This window comes from Puma concolor, chromosome A2 (genome assembly GCF_028749965.1).
Source record: "Puma concolor isolate L17-30 chromosome A2, mPumCon1.1.hap2, whole genome shotgun sequence".
NCBI lineage: Eukaryota > Metazoa > Chordata > Mammalia > Carnivora > Felidae > Puma > Puma concolor.
In genome coordinates, this window is record NC_141668.1 from 108,661,037 (window position 1) to 108,680,475 (window position 19,439).

Consider the following 19,439-nt stretch of genomic DNA (forward strand, 5'->3'; position numbering starts at 1 on the left):
AGTGGATGTGGGGACGCCTGCAGAGCAGCACCCCACAACCCAGCAGGAGACCAGAAAACCCAAAGATGGCTCTGACCAAGCTGAGAGGAAAGGTGGAAAATCCTGGCAGCCAGGCCGCACAGCAGGGACACCCAAGGGGAGGCCACCTTCCATCCGCTAGAGGACTCCACCACGGAGAAGCGTGCAGGCAAAGCGGGAGGCCTGGGACAGGAGGGGCAGCCAGAGGCGCTCCCCGTGGAGGGTTGGCCTGTCTGACGGTCCCCCGGCTCGCAGGCCACGGCCAGACCTCCCAACAGAACATCTGACATGCGCAAGTATCCAGAGGGCGGGTTCAGCCAGAGGCTGGGGTCTGAGCACGAATTTCCCGATACACACATGGAAAACCAAACTGCAAGAGTAAATAAGTAAATAAAAATACAAGATACCAGAAAGATTTTTGCAGGAAAGCAAAAGCAGCCCAGCCCTGAACGGCATTTACAAGGTTGTGAAGCGGAAAAGGCCAGGGCTGACCCGGCCAAAGTGCACCTGCTCAGGGACCAGCGCTGGCGGCCCTGCCTTGTTGTCCTCACACGTCATGACAGCCCCCTCGCCTTATCGTCATCCTCACATGTCATGGCGTCCCCTGCCTTGTCATCATCCTCCCACATCTGGGCGCCCCCTGCCTTGTCGCCATCCTCCCGCGTCATGGCACCCCCTACCTCATCGTCCTCACACGTCATGGTGCCCCTGCCCTGTCATCGTCCTCACACGTCATGGCGGCCCCTACCTTGTCGTCGTCCTCACACGTCAGGACGTTAGAGAACGGGATCTCTGCCTTGAACATCTTCCGACAGTGCATCAGCTGCACGAGCAGGTAGCACACGGTCTTGAACTTCATCCTCTTGGCTGGTTTTATGTCAGAGAGGATCAGCCCTGGAAATATCTGTGCCGACACGTGGCACAAAGAAACCCGGTGAGGACACCCGTGCTGCCCCTCCAGCCTGGAGCATGAACGAGACGGGAACACTCCAGGAGATCATGGGGACCAAACAAGTGAACAGAACCGGCACCAGGTCCCACAGCACAGAGCCGCACCCACGGCCTCAGAAAACCAGAGTGAAGCCGGCATCCAGGGGCAGAACAGCGGACAGCTGTGGGGCCAGGCCAGGGGGAGACCCCAGAAGCCTGGTTAAGGACCACACATGCCGACCCCCATGGTCCCTGCCCCTCAGAGACCACCCTCCACTCCCACCCCCCTGGGGCCCAGTGCTAACCCCTCACCTGGCCCTCCTCCAGGCCCTGCTGGCAGCTGCCACTCTCTCCCCTTCTTCGCAAGCCCAGCCTGTCCTGGCCCAGGGCCACCCCCACCCATGGTCCCCAGGCTACAGGGACTGCTGCATCTCAGGGACTGCAGAGCCCTGATCTGTGGGCATACCACGACAGCGAAGCTTGAAGCTGTCCCCCACATATGACACGCTTATGTCCCGAAGGAGAGCTGGGGCCACCTGTGCCCTGCACCCTCACCTGTGTCCTGAGCCCCCCACTTGTGCCCCGAACCTCTCACCTGAGCCCTAAAAGGAACAGGTCACCTCTAATCATATCCAGATCAGCTTCCTTGGACACAGTGACCTCAAGTGCCCCACACGATCCTCCTGTGAGCACAGCACCCCTCAGCGTACCCCCCACCCCCACCTGTTTTCCAGGAGAGGTAGTAAAGGACCAGGGAGGTGAGGAGGGAGGCTGCAGGAGGCCCAGCCCCCGAGAGGACCCTGCGATCTGACGGAGGGTCTAGGAGCTCACAGCCCCTGCCCCACACACACCCCATGCCCCCCCACGCACCCCTCCCCTCACACCCCTCCCCCCACCCCGAAGGCCTGGCCCAGGGGGTGGGCACGCCATCCTGTCTGTGTCCACGCAGGAGGGTCCTGGCGCCCACCTTCCGCCGATGTGACGGCACGATGAAGAAGGTCTCGATGTTGTGAGCTTTCAAAAAACTGTTCCTCTCGTGTCCGTGACCCGGCTCCACCTCATAGTCCCCGTTCAGGCACGCTAGGGTCGTCTTCGTGATGTGGACCTTCCTGCAAAACACAGCAGAGGCGTCCCTGAGTACAGGCACGTGCAGGAGAAGCGGTCAGGCTCGCTGAGTCACACATGTCACACGCAGGTCACCGGGGAAGGGAGGGGGCGGGAGCCTAGCCACAGGGACGATAAGAACCTTCAGCAGGACGGAAGACAGCAGTGGGGTGAGGGGAGAAGCAGAGTGTCCCTGAGACCTCTGGCCCTGCCCAGTCTCACTGTCCCCACACCAGATGGAGCGTTCACACTCATCCCGGCACATTTTGTGGCGAGAAGGAGAATCCGTAGTCGATGCCTCCCCACACCCGCCCTGGAGCAGAACCGTGAGCCTGAAAACCCATAGCAGCCCCAGAACCCCTCAGCCCCAGTGCCTCCCAGAGACCTGAGCGTTGGGGTCTGCGGAGAAAAGCAAATTCCCCAGTGTGCAAAGTGGTCCTCAAACCACCATGTCTCCTTGATTTCCTGCAGGGACCAGGGCATTCAAGCAGGGTGAGAGTCCTCACCGCTGCGAGGGACTCTGTCACCCGCCAGCCTGGCCCAGAACTGCACAGGGACAGCCAAGCAGCAAGGGTCTCTGGAGAGGCAGGGGAGCATCCTACATTCAGGGTCCTCCATCCATAGCAGAGACGGGAGCTGCACACAGTCACTGAGCTGAGGGTCCCCCGGGTCACAGAAATCTCAGCAACTGCTCTCAGTGCAGAGCGCTCCAGGCTCTGGAAAGAGGGGGTCTCGGGTGCAAGCATGTGGTGGGAGTGGAGGCCCCCGCGGGTCCCAGCTGGGATGTGGCCTGGGGACAAACGGGAGGCCTGGCCAGCCCGGGGCCGCAAGGCCAGTGAGACAAGGCCCCACCTTCACCAGCGAGCACTGCCTGCCACTGGCCCCGGGTGCTCACTCGCCCCATGTCTGTGGTGAGAGAGCGTCAGCCCCAGAAGCTCCCTCCCAGGACGCGAGCAGGGCTGGGATGCCAGCACCCACTGTCTCAGTCCTGTGGGATCAGAGGCCCAGCTATGCGTGTGACTATCCCAGACGGCAGGGGCAAGGGGACATAGGGTCCGGGCCTGGAGGCCCCCCTGATCCTGGAGCCAGGGAAGACACAGGTGACTGTGCTTCCCCTAGGGCCCGCTGGGCTCGGGGAGTTTACTCAGGACCCAGCGCTGTCTGCTCCAGGGCAGCCTGGAGCGAGCACCTCGCGCATCAACTCGGGGAATTGGCCACAGTACCAGGCAGCAGGTATAAAGGGTCGGTTTTAGACAGGAGATGCACGTGAAGAGTGGGTGTGTTTGGCCTCCTCCGGTTCCACCCCTGCCTGGCCCTGGCCCCTTTAGGGCGACTGCTCAGGGGGTCCAGTTTGGGAAGGGGCCCAGGAACCCAGCCTCAGGGGTCTCAGCGTGAAATGAAAGCCATGCAGTGACAAGATACACCTACCTGTCCGTCCACCCACCCATCCGTCCACCCACCCGTCCGTCCACCCACCCATCCGAGTCTAGTCACGCTCTCTGAACACCCCGTGGTGGACGGCGTGTTTGCTGAATGGGTAGACGGGGGGGCGGGGAGGGATAGGTCAATTGGGGGCTGTGATGGTCCACGGGAGAGGTGCTCAGGGACGGCCAGGCTCACAGATGACAATCATCTCTGAGCACACTTGGAAAGGCCTCAGTGTCAGGCGGGTGCTGTGTGTCCCCCACAGTCTGTCCAGGAGGGAAGGAGAAAGATGTGTCCCCAGGAACCAGGTCTCTGGGGCAGGCAGAGGGCAGGCAGTGAGGGACAGGGGAGGGGCAGAGCCCTGGAGGCACACACGGCCGGGAGCTCAGGAACAGACACTGCACGGCCAGCACAGGTGCGAGGGTGGCTAACGCTCACTCCAGCGTGGGGGCCACGTGAGCCCTGGTGGCACATAGCTGTGCCTGGCGGCCCTTCTCCCGTGGCTGCCGCTGAGCGGGGGGAGGGAGAACCCCACTCTTGCCTTGGCTGTGGGCCTCATTGGGCAGGGGAGGCCACCGTAGCGGAGCAGCCACAGGGCAGGGACCACGCGAAGCACACCATGGTGCCAGGAGGAAGTCCGTGTGAGCGCGGAAGGCCTCTGAGGCCACGGCACCTCCCTTCCTCAGTGAGCGCAGGGAACGGAACCGCCAGCAGGTGGCCAGGCATCAGGCCTGCTCTCCGGCCAGGACCGACTTCCCGTGGAGGCCGGGGGGTCCCGGAGGCCCAGCACAGACCAGCACCCGCGCCCCTGCCCTCGCCACCCCCCCACAGCACACCGCCTCGCCCCGACTCACCCAGGTAGGCCAGCCGCCTCCATGACGTTGGCCAGGGTCACGTCATTGGACCACACGTCGTACTGCCACTTGCGCAGGCCCAGGACCCCGCAGAGGACCCTGCCTGTGTGCAGCCCCACGCGCATGTTCAGGTCCACCTCAGTGGCCTCGGCCACAGACCTGCAACAGACGAGTCACGGGCATGGGGCTGGGCCCTTGTCCACACACGCACAGGGGAGCCCGGCCAGGTGAGAGCACGGGGTCTCCTGACCTTAGCCTGACCCCCGGGCAGGGCCCCAGGTGGCCAGGGCCCCTCAGCCCCCCAGCCACCGCGCACCCCACACTGTGTCCACGTCGCCCCCTGCCCCCTTCCCACCCAGGGCAGCCCCTGAAGGCAAGCAAGCCTGGGACCTCAGATCAGAGCCCCCGATCCGCTCTGTGACCCGCTGACCCAGAGGCCAGGGTGATGACCGGCCAGGAGCATCTGACAGTCTCCGTGGCCCAAGCGCCCTGGGGGACAGCTGGGGTTTGACCCCAAGCTCCAGACCTGGCCTGTGGAGAGGCTGTCACTCCAAAGTCGTGGCCCGACCCCCAAGCAAACTATACGGGATGGAAAGTGGGCCTCGACACACATGTGGACATGGAATCATTCGGCAGGTCCCGGGGCGCAGGTCACCCCTGGCTGAAGAACACAGGACAGTGTGCATCCCCACGGTGCCCAGGGGAGATGGCCTATGGTCGGCAGCCACAGCAGGGCGACCCTGCAGGACGCTCTGTGGGAGAAGGGGTTCCCTGCAGCCATGGGGGGATCCAGGGGGGTGTCCCACCCCATTTCCCAGCCCCTGGACGTGCCACCACAGTCAGACACAGGAGGCACATGACACACTTTGTCCAGGCAAAGGGGACGTGTGGCTGTGCTGACGCCCTCCGGTGCTGTTTTCCTCGTTCTGACTTCCCCAACGGGCAGAAGTTGTGTTATTAAGGAAAACTCTAAACCATGCCACTGAGGAGGCAAGAGCAGGCTGTCTGGTGGGCTCCCAGGGACAGAAGTGGGCTGCACAGGAGGGACAGGGCAGTGTCCGCAGTGACCCCCAGGCAGGTGTGCCCGACAGGCCTCCCAGGTCAGCGGCCAAGCCCAACCAAGAAGGGCCAGGAGGCCAAGCCGAGGTGCAGGACACGAGGGTCCCATGGCTACGATGCCTATCACGAGGGGGAAGGGAGACCGGCCGCCACCCTAAGGCCGGCTCCACCAGACAACCCACCCTCTGCCCCCTTCCAGCGGAAGGTACCCTGCGGCCCAGCCACGTGCAGACCCCCATAAGCTCAACGAAAACTCCGCTTCCTGCTTTGACGCTGGAGCCAATTCATGTGCACCGCCTTGTCCCAAACACGAGCTGGCCCAGCCGAGATGCAGTCTCCAGGAAGCCCTCCCAGACCTGCACCCCCAGTCCCTGAGGGCTCATCACTGGCGCCAGTACAACAGGGTCCATCAGAGACTGTTCCCAGCCACACCCTGACCTCCCGGCAGGCTGACCCAAATCACCAGAGACGAGGGGGTGCCTGGGCTCTTAAAACATCTGAAATAAAAACCCTAAAGGAAGACAAGGGGCTTCAACAATGAAACAAAGGTGTTCTGTCCAGAACATACGGACAGGACACTGACTGCGTCCTGGGGAGGACGAGGTCCGGAGGCTTTGGCTCTCAGAACCTCACACAGGCAAGGCAGCCACTCCTCATGGGGAGGGGATGGGAGCAGAGCCCACACTGGGAGACACCAGGATTTCTAGGGAAATCCCACCGGCCCAGCAACTATGACCACACCAACCACTGCCCTCTCTGAGCCTCAGTTTCCCTGTGTGCAATCCAGGGAGGGGCTGAACGAGTGCCAACAGGCTCTGACAGCAGCCGAGCTACCCTGGTGCCTCCAGGCTCAAGGCCACGGCCACGGCCTGCTAACTCCTACTCTGGCAGGTGCAGGTGTGGGTGGAGACACGGGAGAGGGTCCACGAGGACTCAGGATGCTCCACGCCACTGCTGGGGGTCCCAACGTGGGGCCTTCAGATGCCCATTCCTCTTGCCGAAACCACCCCGCCCGAGGACGGTGCCCCCTGGGCCCAGCTTGCCATGGCCCCGACTTCCATGTGCAGACTGCCCGCCGCTCCCGCCAGGTTCCCGCCAGCTGGGCCACCCTGCCCCCAAGGGGCCTCATGCAATCCTGGACCCACCTCCCGTCGGGGGCCCACCGCTGCCCACCGCGTCCACCAAGGGTTCGTCCCCCAGAACCAGAGGTGTTCACGGGCGCATTCAGAAGTCCGTGTGCCACAGACCGTTCAAAGGGTTACTTAGAAGTCTGACTGTGGATGTGTCTTCAACACCTATTTAGTTTTACACATATGAAACATATTTTTCTCTTAATTATAATTTTTTTCAGTCATTTGCCAACCTCTACCTAGAGGCACTGAGACAAAACAAAAAAAAGATAAGATTAAAATTTGGGGTAGTTTTTTTTTTTTTGAAATTTGCAAAAAGAAAAGAACGTAGGGAAAGATGAGTAAGAAAATTTGCAAATGGTGTTTCTGTGCGTTTTCAGCATTTGCGCCCTCTGCAGCCGGGAAGGGACAAAGGGCATGGGGACCCTGTCTGGCAGCCACATGTAGCGTGCAGCATGCCGCCAGCCTCCAACCAAAGTCTGCAGCCCAGACACCCCACTGGTGGGCTCTGTCTCTCCCCTCTTCCAGAAGGTTCTGCCTCAAACACCTGAGTTCTGTGTCAGCAAACGTTCAGGCACCTGGGCAGGCGCTTCTCAACAGATCGTGCGTCAGGAACTGTCTCCCTGAGACACGCTGGCCAGGCACAGAGATAGCCAGGGGCCTCCAGGACCATCGGAGGCACCTTCCCTCCGGAGCCCAGCTCCGACCTGGTTACATGGGCGTCGGCGCCCCGAGGACCACACAGCCCCGCCAGCTCCAGCATGGGTCCCAGAAGGCAGAGCACAGGCCGCTCGCTTCCCCTGACCCAATACCGCAAACCAAACACGCAGCCACGTCTGTGTTACGTCTAATAGCAACACGGCCCCTGGCCTGCTTCTGGTCTGGCACATGATGTGCTGAGGCCTGTGACAGACGGGGCTACCCCACGTGAGTGCACAATCGCCCGCTGCTGGAGGCACACAGAATCCAGACGCTCTGGAGCCGGAGGGGACCTTGCAGAGGAGTCTCCGCACCCCACTCACTGAGCCGGCCCCCTTTTCTGGGCGGGGGGTAAGTCAATGTCCCAGTGGCTGGGGAGCCAGCAGAGTGCAAGGGCCGGCCTGCGGGGAGAGCCCCCGGCCCCGGGAGCTGTGCCCACCACCCAGGGTGAGGGCCCGGGCCCCCACCTCCACATCGGGACTCGTGATGTGGCCTTAACATGCAGCGGGTAAATATTCCCATCCATTATTCCCACAGGAGCAAACTTCCCACCAAGTGCAACACATGATCCTTCCCACCTGCTGGACAGGATCCTCGGCCCCTCCACACTCAGGGGGGTCAGCACCCAGCCGGGCACAGGCTGCACGCGTCTGCTCTTGAGGAGATCTCTTCTGTCACCGTTAACTCATCCGGCTCTGCTCCGTCCAGCAGCAGCAAACGCCCAGCCCCTCACGAGCCCATCCTGAGCTCATGTCAGGGGACTTTCGTGTTTGCACAGTGCGTGACCCTAGCGAATGTGCTGCCGGATGACAGTGGGTCTACACCCCGGGGCGGAACTAGCAGCATCTCCCCCCCCGATCCTGAGCACCCAGAACCATACACGGGGTCCGCATGAGACGCTTCAGCAATCTCATAACTGACCCAAACCATCCTTCGGCCTCTGGGTCTCCCCCGTCCACTGAGAGGCCCCCCCGGCCTGGAGCGGACCTGTCCGTGGCCTGACCGGGGACGTCTGCAGGCACCATTTTCCTGCTGGTCACCCACAGCCCGGTGCAGCTGCCCAGGGCCACCAGGGACCCCGCAGGGATGGCGCTCCTCTGGAGAGCGCAGGTGGAAGACGGTGGCCTCAGGACAGAAGATGTGGCTGAGAATACAGACCTCGCTCCCCGGGCTCCATGGGCGGCATGCACAGCCTGGCCAGAGGCCCAGACGCCCACTCCGGCCACCACCCTGGTCCTCCTTTCTTCTCCAACAATTCTTGTGTTTCCAAAGCTCCAGTCAAAACTTTCGCTCTGCGATCAGTGTGTCTGGGCAGACCCACCTTCGGGTAAACAAATTCTGTCCTGCATGTGTTCTGTGTGTCACCCGGGGACAGTGTGGCCAGCGAGGAAAGCCGCCAGAGGACCAGGAGTGGCATCCTCGGGAAGCAGTCCCGGCCTGAAGCCCAGCCATGCAGCAGACACACACTGGCCTACTCTGTGGTACCCAGAAGGGCTCATCTGTGCAGGAGACCACCTCTAAGCTGTGACCCTGGTGGCCTTCATTTCTGTGCAGAGCCAGGGCCTGGGCCCAGCAGGGACTCCCAGTTTGTCAAGACAGAGACCTGGCATGCTCTGGGCATAAGAAGCTGGGGCAGGGGGCAGAGGGCAGCCTTCAAAAGCCAAGCAAGATGCCCCCAGCCCTGTGGGGGACCACGTCAGAGGGCAAGACCTGGAGTCGAGGTGTCAGGGCCTGGCAGGACCCCAGGGACTGGGAGTCCATGAGAGAAGGCAGGAGGCACAGCCACAGGGACCCTATTTCCCGGAGCAAACAGACCAGGGATAGGTCCACGTCTCCACACGGCACAGTGCGAGGCCAAACCCAAGGGCAGATGACACACCCACAGGACTTCCAAGTGCGGGCACCACTCCAGGTGAGGCCCAGAGCCCATGAGAGCACAGCCCGTGTCTTAAGTGCAGGGGCCTGGGTGGCCGTGCTTGGAGGCCCCACCTGGTAAGGAAGCTCAGGGTTTGAAGGGCACCAGGCTGCCACAAGGACCTGGGGGGGGGGGGGTACCAGCATCATCTGCCTGATTCAGGGCACCATCTGCCTGGCCCAACTCCAAGAGCCGTCTGCTGCCCCAGTCAGGCCCCTGTCTGGCTCACAGGCTCCTATGTGCACCACGCGACCCCCGCCTGCATTTGTGCCTGCGACCCTAATGCGGCCCCACTTTACCCCAGGGGATCACACAGGAGATGGAGGCGCTACAGGGCACATTCCGTACTCTGTGACGCAGCACACGATGCGATGTGATGTGACAGGTGATTGGTGTCACTCATGTGTGACGCACTGACATGTGACAGGACGTGTGGCATGTGGTGTGACAGAGGTGGCACACAGACGTGTGGCATGTGGTGTGAACAACACGGGGTACCCGTGATGGGGCACGCTCTGCTCTGACGGGACAGGTGACCCAACATGACGCCCTCTCGGAGAACAGACGTCATCAAGCCTCCGAGTCCCGTGCACAGCGAATCTCTGCTTCCTCCCCGACCTGCCTGCCCTGCCCTCAGCCTCCTCGAGAGCATGTGCTCTTGTGTTTGGATGCACGCGGACTCACCGGGGCCCCGACCACCCCGACCCTAACACTGGGCCCATGGCGGCCACCAAGGCACCAGGACCGCGCCGCCCTGCCCCCTCCAGGGCCCCCTCGCTCACTCTCGACAAGAAGAGGGCGCCAGGCTGGGTGCTGGCGAGGGCCAGTCTGCAGGTGCCGGGTCTGCGAGGTCCGCCCCCCTCCAGGGCCCCCTTGCTTGCATTTCTCTGTCCCTCAGTCATTTGTGTCCCGCAGACGACAACTCAGCTGCCACTTCTGGGCTCCGACTGTGACGCACATACCAGTCGCTGGGCCGCGCCCACGTCTCATGCTGCCGAGATGCCGGAAGGCGGGCCCTCCACCTTCCAGCCCCACACCCTCCTGACCCACAGGCACTCTGCATCCACTCAGAATGAGACGAGGCTGGACAAGAAGGGGGCACAGCAGGGCACAGTGCTCCCGGGATGCGCACCTGCTCCGGCCAGGCCTCCCCCCACAGAGAGCACATGGATAGCCACACCCGGGAAGGCAAGAACACACAGTTCCTTCGAGTGGAACTCAGCTGGATGTGAGCCACGGCTCCCCAGCGCAGTCCCCCACCGGGGTGTGTGGTCTGGCTGAACAATGAGTGACCTCTTTGCGCAGAATTACTGCACACCTGACGATACCCAGGGTGGTCACGGACAAAGAAACGCTGTCCCGGCAAATTGCAGAGGAGGGGGCCACGGAGGCACAGCTCAGGAGGGAGCCCTCCCGCCACACCTCCCCGTGCAGCGTGGCTCTCCACAGCCCTGGGACCTGGCCCCCAGGACCCACCAGCCAGGTCGGCACAGGGTGCGGGCACTCACGTGATGGTGTCGATCATGTCCAGGCCCATCTCCACGCAGCAGTGGGCGTGGTCGGTCTTGGGCTGGGTGAGGCCGGACACACAGTAGTAACAGTCCCCTAGGATCTTGATGCGGCGACAGTGATTCTCCTTGGGGGCAAGAGGGCAAACCGCACGTTAGTGACGCAGCCGGGGCTAGGGACCCACACCTTTGCCAGCACGGGTGCCGGTGACCACGGAGTACGCCCCAAGACCCCACACCCCCAACCCAGGGGACCCCCTCCCCAGGCCAGGGCAGCCTCAGGAGGGTGGGCAGCCCCCAGGGCTGTGACCGGGGTCACCCTGGGGCACCCACGCTCCCCCGAGGCCTATTCCCCTGCAGGCATCCCCCTGTCCATCCCTCAGCTCACCTGGAAAACCCCGCAGACAATTCAAGGTGGGGAAGCCCCAAGCCCGGAGCCAGCTCTTTCCCGGGGGGCAGGGGGTGTCTCCCAGGTGGGCCAGCACGACGCCCCTTCTGACCGCCACCTCGGAAGGCCACACATCCACACCATCTGTGGCCATGACCCCACCACACACACACACACACACACACACACACACACACACACACACACACACACACACCAACCCCGGGAAGGGCAGGTGCACCACCTCAGGGTCCCTGCGTTTGGGGTCCACTGGCCGTGGGATTAGCTATCACCAAAGAATCATCTTCCAGGGCCAGAGCCCCAAGCAAACCACCAGGGTCTACACCTGACCTCACTGCCCACAGGGACACCCAGAAGGCAGCCAACACCACGGAACGTCCACGCTCACACTTATGCAATGGGAAGAGTGCCAGCCCCCGCCTCGCCCGCACGCTGCCCAGGGACTCACTAGCACCAGTCATCTGGGCTGTGACTATGGCTGGGAAGGTAGTTTTACTATCAAACACTTCGGGAAAGCCCTCCTGGACACCCTTATGTAGCGGAGGGCTGCACAAAACACTTTCCCGCAAGTGGGTCACGTCCACAGACATTCACCACATGACACAACCGAGAAATTCTTCAAACTGCGTTAATGCTTCCAAACGTAATAGCAAATCCAGTGCGTGGGGTTTTTTAGTTTTTTTTTTTTTCTTAATGTTTATTTACTTATTTTGAGAGAGAGAGAGAGAGACAGAGCACGAGTGTGGGGGGGGTGGGCAGAGAGAGGGAGAGAGAGAATCCAAAACAGGCTCTGCACCGTCCGCGGGACTCACACTCACGAACCAAGAGATCATGACCTGAGCCGAAATGAAGAGTCACACACTCAACGGACTGAGCCACCCAGGAGCCCCACAAATCCGCCTTGTGTTAACGTAAGTAGCAAACATTATGAAAATTTACAACATTTTCCGGAACAAAAACGAGCAGTGAGAAGTATAGCGTTGTTTTCGCTTTGCATCTGTCACGTGCGCCCAGGCCTGTGGGCGTCTGAGGGCCCCGCCTCGCCAGCGCGGCCTGGGGGGAGCACCTCACAGACCCCCCACGTCCTGTGACAGCCTAGAGCTCTGCCCCCACCCTGAGAACCATCCTACGGCTTCTATTTCATCCTGCTCTGGGACGTCTCCCCGAAGTGCTCACTCCCGCGGGACCACCCCCCCCCAACCTCCACATTAACATGAGAATCCCCGGCTCCCGCTGCCCACACACCCACACAGACGCACACTCGTGCACGACACTCTCTCCTGAGAGGCGGCCCAGCCACCGCCCCACATCAGAGGATGGGCGCCCACCCAGCCCTGGACCTCCCTCAGCACGCAGATGCCCCGGACTCCAGCCGTGGGCCACGAGCTGGCTGCTGGGAGGTCAGCCCCCGAGAGACCACGGGCAGCCGCTTAACGTTAGGACACAGGCCTCCCCGTCTGCGGAAGGGGGTTCTCCCCGTGTCTCAGGGGATGGCCACACTGGGGGTGACCTATCCCAGGATGGCATCTGGGAGCCTAGAGCCGGACAGCCGGGTGCCGATGTCCACCCTGCAGAGCCAAGGGCCGGGCCCCCGGGAGTCAGCCCACCATGCTCATGCAAGCCTCCAGGCCAGCAGGCAGCACTGGGCTCTCTCCTGGCACTTCCAGAGTGTCCACCCCACTGTCCCCATTGTCACTGTCCTGTGGGAGGGCACCCACTGTGCCCAACAGTCAGACCCGGCCAGGACACTCCATGCAGGCCAGGGAGAGGGAGTCCTTCTCCCAACCTCCCCTGTCCCCACATCCAGGCTGCTGTCCTCAGGCCCAGGGATGACACCAGGGGCACCTGCCAGGCCTCACCCCCTCCTCCTATGGAAGCCTCCCACTGTCAGGACGTCCTCTCAGCTCCAAGATGCCCACAGAGGGCACGGCCCTACCGCATATGGCACTATTCTTGCAGACGATGTCGGGAGAGTCACCAATCCCCGGTTCTGGGCACCTCAAGGATGACGTGTGCCCATCAGCACCTCCGTGGGGTGTCCCTGTGCCCTTGGCTCAGCTGCAAGGTGCTCCCAGCCGCCTCCTGCCCTTCTCCGAGTGTCCCGACAGGCCCGTCTCTGGATGAGCAGGTGTGTGAGCCAAGTGCAGGGGGACAGGTGCCCACAGGGAACCTCGAGTATGACCATTATGGCCCCACATGGCTGGTCTCCAAGTGGGGGCCTGCAGCAAAGCCACTGAGCAGGTGGCGTCCAGGGGCCGCAGCCTTGTAATTACAGCCTGTCAGCAGCAGATGTGTCCTTCCTTGGAGACTGTCCTCCAACTCAAAGCCTCAGTGCCCGCCCGCCGGCCCACCGCGGGGCCAGGGCAGGGACACAGCCGGGAACAGACTGGGGGAGTGAGAAACTGACACTTGGTCTTGTTATTCCAATCTCAAACGTCCTGGCTTTTGTCAGCCAACTTGAGAGACAGAAAGGTATCTTTTGCTGACTTTGGTGTGTTTTGATTTAAAATCTTCCTGGTGGTTATTGGAAGCTGGAGCCAGAGCCCAAGCCTTAAAGAAGGAGGCAGAACACCAGGAGAAATGGAGGGGGGAAGCTGGAGAGCCCCGAGACCCTTAACCTGCAGCTTCCAGGCCGAGGAGGGACGGGAATGGCCGGTGACACCAGAGGGGCTGCGGGGGGATCCAGGTAGGAAGGTCTCATGCTTAGCTTGCCAGGGGTGGTCTGCAACGTTGAGGACAGGCTCTGACCCGCCAGCCCTGCCTAGCAGGCAGCTGTGGGGGCCTCGGGGGGCAGGGATCCAAAATCTAAGGGGTGGCTGTTGCTGAGAAGCAGCAGAAATAACCACTTGCTTCAACCTCCATGCACCCTAAACCATCCCTACGGTTCCCTTTGGCCCTTCTGTGCCAGCCGCTGGGTCAGAGGAGGGTCCTGCTCTCCCAGAGCCTGCGCCCGCCGGGAGGGACCACACGGGAGTGGTAGTGTTGAGGCCATCAATGCACAGACACATGTCCTGCAGCGGGGCGGCCGCGCCAGCCCAGCGCCCTCCTCTGCAGCCCCAGATGGGCCCGAGGAGGCACCATGCCCACTGAGGGCAGCGCCCAGCAGCAGACGGTCACTGGTGCGCACTCGCTCCCGGGAGCTGGTGCCGAGAGGAGCGTCCGAGGGCACGCAGCAGGACACCTGACCTCGCAGGCGGGTGGCCCTCCCTGCACATCTCATCCTGGGGTCTGCACTGAGAGACCAAGCCACACAAATGCTATACATACGTAAAGAAAGAAACCTGAAAGCAGCGATGCCTGAAAACCAAAACCAGAATGAAATAAAGCTCAGTGTGAGCACATCGGGAGCGTGACCGCACACACAGCTGTTCCAAGAGGCGGGAGCCTGTGTCTAATGGGACGTCATCCAAAAACAAAACAAACGGAGACATCTCAGGCCGCATGCAGCGGTCCTGTGGGTGCTCCCCGGGGCAATGATGCTCTGAACCGACTACACAGATGCACGGGAGAGTGAATGGTGTTGACGGTCCGTGGGATATCCAGCTTTGGGGAAACAGACACAGGTCAAAATGAAAGGAGCAAAGTCATCCAGCAAGTGAGTTGGAAACATCAGTATGAACTCAGAATTTGTTCTTACTCTTCTGGAAAGTGAGAAGCTAACGATCTCCTGTGAGATCCCAGAGTAGGACCTGGAAAACCACTTCCTGCCAGAAGGAAGCGGGGCTCCCGGAACCACAGACGGCTCGCTGTGCCTCAGGCTGGGCTGGGGGCGGATCCTGTCCAGAGTGACAATGGCAGGGCAGTGCCCGCTGACGGGATGCGTGCATCAGAAGTAAGAACACACAGACTGGGTCAGGCACACCCTGTTTCTACACGACTGCGGCTTCCCAGTAACAGAATGGAAAAGCAGGAGAGAAGAACCCCCCGCCCGACCTTGGCGGGCTCTAGGGCACTGATTCCTTGAAAATTGATCAGTGCCGAGACTCAACCGTTTACTGTTTTTGAGGATAACCAATTAGCTGACATGTGAATGTTCTTGTTTTTTAAAGAATCATGAGTGAATCGGCGCAGGAAAAAGGACAGAATTAAAAAACCATGCGGCCCAAATCCCACTGAATTGCCAGCCAGGACAGCTGTCATGGCACCCCTGGTGTGACGTCACGGGGAGCAAGTGGCAGGTGGGTCGCACAGGCACCACGGGAACACCTGGGGCAGGAACTACCCGACCCCGGCCCAGGAGGCCCACAGGCTCCAGGGAGGTGACAGATGGGGGGAGCACCTGGCATCCATGTCCTGCGGGAGCCACCCCGAACAGTTTGTTAGCGCTGACATCCGAGGGCCAGAGGCACGTTCCCCGTTTTCTAGTTCCTATGTCCTGCGACGGACGTGTAGAGGCCTTGCCGAGGAACTCCTGCTTGTTCTACTCCGCCAACCCCAAGGGTCAGGAGCCCACACCCCCACGTCCACCACATGCCCTCACACTCTGGCCATGACCCCACTGTGTCACCCAGGCCAGGCACCAGACAGCGGGGGACATCCCAAAGCCCAGGGTCCACATCTCCCAGACTGTCTGGCCCTGCCGTGCCCCTCCTCTCAGGGACTGTGGGGCTACTGTGACAAACGGCATCAGGCCCTGTGCCATGGGTTAGCCCAGACACATGTCCCCCTCGCCCATATCCTGCCTGGCCCTCCAAGGGCAATACGCACGAGTCGACAAGTAGGTGACACGGCCCAGCAGGAGTCAGATCCACTGCACCTGCAGTCTCCTGGGCGGGTGACCAAGGTGTCCTGGTGGCCAAGTCGGGCTCACGGGAAGGACTGCCAGCCAAGGCTGTGAGCACGAGGTGAGGGACGTCCAGGACCAGACAGAGGGTACAGACGTCAGCTGCCATCCAGAGGGGGTTGTGGGTGCCAGAGTGGGGCCTGCTGTATCGTCTCTGCCTTTGTGCGCATGTGAAATTCCTGTAAAACAAGTTCTACAGGCCCTTGAGGGCAGGGCTGGGTCTGACTTGTACAGGCTGCACCCCATCACCTAGAGGGGTTCAGTACACAGCAGGCCAGCAGCACACACGGTAGGTCAGCTCTGCACACAGTAGGCCGGCTCCGCACACAGTAGGCACTCCACAGTGAGCACTATCTCCTCGGTGCCACTGGGGGAATGTTCCTTCACACCACAGGCAGGGCTGCCGTCCAGGCCACCCTGCCTCCCCCTGCACCTCCCCCCGCGTGCCCAGGAGCTACGCGCTCAGCTGCAGGTTGCCGGGCTCTGCACACCTTCCCAGGAGGAGCCACCACAGGTGCTGAGTGGACGTCCCCTCCCAGAAGGAACCAGCGTGAAGCCGCAGCCGTGGGCCACATCTCTGTACACAGAAGCAAATGCAACAGAAACCACCGGTCGAGTGATTCTGGGGAGAAGGACCCCAAGGCCCCTGCTGACACCCGCCAGCCAGGCGGTGATGGTCACAGCCCAAGGAGAGCCTGGAACCTTCTCCCAAAAAGGACATATGCGGGCGCGTGGGAGTGGGTTTCTACAGACGGCCAGAAACAACAGTCTCTTCAGAATTCCAAACACCTACTGGTTTTCCAGAAAGCAATATTTCCTGCTAATTAAGGAATAATTAAAGAAACCCAGGCTCGTTATTAACAATGCAGGAAGCTCAAAAAAAGTAAAACGTGTGACTCTGCAAAAACCGCAGTCATTCTGGACCTCCCCTCTGCCCAGCGCTCCCTACAGCGTGTCCCCCCCTCCCCCAGTGTTCCCCCACGGTATGTACCTGCATGTGCACACACGTTCTGGAAGGGGGGTTCTGCTCCATGCTCGTCCAAACGCAGAGCCTCGCCCTTGGGTCGGTCTCTCGAGTGGAGCACGGACGATACATGTGCTGCCTCCTTCCTCAGGATGGCGGCTCCGAGTCCTGGCCACACGCGCTAGGCTCCCGCCTCCCTCCTGGGCTGGAGGGTCCAGACGGACCCCTCGACACCACCCCCGCCCACGTGCAAGCCCGGCTGCTGAGAGCACAGCGAGCAGGCGAACACGCCCCAGTCCCACGGCGGGCAGCTCGGAGCGGCGCCCGGGACGAGGGAGTCCAAGCGGCAGGGAATCGCGGGCCGTCGGTCTCCTCACGTTTCACAGGCCACAAAACCCAGGCTCTGGTCCCTGGATGGAGCCCAAGGGAAGCCTGAGGAGGAGGACGGATGGGGGCAGGAAGGATGGACCTGAGCACACACGCCAGCGAGCTCTGGCTCTTGACGGCTTCGTCCGGAACCCGCAGAGTGACACAGAGGGCAGAACGGTAATGCGCCAACACGCGCATGACAGTCTCTGAGCAAGTGCGGGTGGAGCCGGACAGACAGACGGTGCTGAGAGCCTTTCTGGTGTGCTGCTGCCTATGGCCGGGGTCACACCCTCGGCGTCATCCTGTCTTCCCTCACAATCCCCAGCACGAGGCCCCGTGCACCCCTGCCCCGGCCCCGAGCATCCCCACCCTAGCCCCGCACATCTCTGTCCACTCTGCACGCCCTGCCCACTCCAAACACCCCCATCCTGGCCCCATGTACCCCTTCCCCGGCTCTGAACACCCCTGTCTGTTCCACGCGCCCCCATCCCAGCCCCACAGACCCCCACCCCGGCCTCGGGCACCCCCATCCCGCTCCCAGGTGTCCAGTCCTGGGGGTCGCTCCCACAGCATGCACATCGGGGACGATGCAGACTGGCCCAGCCCAGGGCCGGGGTCCCCGGTGAGAGCCCACCTGCAGACACAGCGCACCTGCAGGAAGGCCCAAGTCCGGAAAGGAAAGGCCTCTCAGGCCGTCCAACCTCGCTAACCGCCTGCTGGCTCGTGTGCAAATCAGCCGCCTTGCCCCGGTGTACCACCTACATTGTCCTAAATCCCAGCATGTCCCCTGTCACGGGCCAGGCACAGGCACCTCGGGGCTGAGAACTTACAACAGTATAACAAGGTCTGGCTGGAAACAGTCCACAGACAGGGCCTCAGGGCCATGACCCAGACTAAGGACCATTGTCCTTGCCTGTGCGGGGAGCAGGCCGGGACTCGGGCCTCCGCAGCAGGCACAGCGAGACCCCAGGCCACCCTGGAGCTCAGGAAGGAGGGACATCGGCTTCGGCCAGCTGTTCGCTTTCTGTGGCTGTCAGCTGTGGATGAGGGGTAAAGGCCAGCCACCACAGAGACCAAGGCAAATATGTGCTGTGAGTCTAACTGCCCAGCAGGGACCTTCGTGAGGACAGATGTGCTGGGCGGCAGCGTGTGAGTTTCCCAGCACACCGGCAGGGGTCACTGCCTCCTGCACACCAGGCTCTGACACACGTGCCACGTGATCTCAAGAGGGGCTCACGCACGTTGGTGTGAAAACACATTAAACAAATACTTGGCACCATCGATGCCCAAAACAACAGACTGACAATTCTCAGCTGCCAGGCATGACTTTGATGGGGCGGAGGATCCACACTGAACTTCCAGAGAGGGAAACATAACCCCTGAGACCCACACCGTGCCGGACGGACAGACAGGTGGTCCCACCTCACAGGAGACAAGGCCGGTGACCGTACAAGTTCAGCATCAGAAACCATCCAGGATGACAGAAAAGGAAAAAGAGCCCCAAATTAAAAAGGATCATCAGTGGGCCATGGGACGTCAAGATCCAGATGCGGGCGAACCGGGGTCCCCGAAGGAAGGGGGAGAAGCATAAAGAGTGTCTGATGGCTTTCTCCCCGAAACGACAAAACTGTAAACCTACCGATGCAGGAGGCTCGATAAACCACAAGCCCAACAGCCATGAAGAAAACCACACGGAGTCACGTCAAGATCGAACTGCTTCCAACCAGCGGCCAAGAGAAGGTCTTACGAGCAGAGAAAAAAGATGTCTTTCACGTGTTCGGACAGAGGAGCCGGGTGCAGTGGGCAGGTTCCCGCTGAAAACACACATGGGCAGGTTCCCGCTGAAAACACACAACCGAGCAAGCACCTGCTGGCCCACCGTTCTGCAGACAGTGAAAAGAAATGCTCAAAAGTCAAGGCCAGATGAAGACTTATCTCAGAAATAAGAGACAGAGAGGACAGGTTGCCGGCCCACCGCGTGGGAAGCACAGGAGGAAGTCCTGTGGTGGGAGGAAAGCATGGCCACGTGGGCATACCCACATGGCCCAGAGCCACAGAAACAGAACCACATAAGGAGACACACACCCCTGCTTGTGACCCATTTCTGCAAAAGAGAACGGTCTGTGGAAACAAACAGGGTAACAATGCAGGGCTGAGCTACAGGAATCAGCCACAGACTCCAGCGCAGGCCCAGTGACATGGTGAACCATTATGACCCAAGAGCCCACAAAGACACTCAGGCAGGGTCACACAAGACAGTCAGCAAACCCAC

General features: G+C 61.3%; 1 protein-coding gene across 1 annotated transcript in view; it reads right to left on the bottom strand.

The window, feature by feature from the left end:
* ADCY1 (adenylate cyclase 1) overlaps positions 1-19,439 on the bottom strand; it is a 113,993-nt gene that overhangs the window by 52,764 nt on the left and 41,790 nt on the right. The window contains exons 5-8 of the mRNA XM_086697148.1: positions 10,643-10,770; positions 4,332-4,490; positions 1,916-2,057; positions 767-922 (exon numbers count right to left, since the gene is read on the bottom strand). Coding sequence (XP_086553274.1) covers positions 767-922; positions 1,916-2,057; positions 4,332-4,490; positions 10,643-10,770 — 585 coding nt within the window. The remainder of the gene's footprint in view (positions 1-766; positions 923-1,915; positions 2,058-4,331; positions 4,491-10,642; positions 10,771-19,439) is intronic.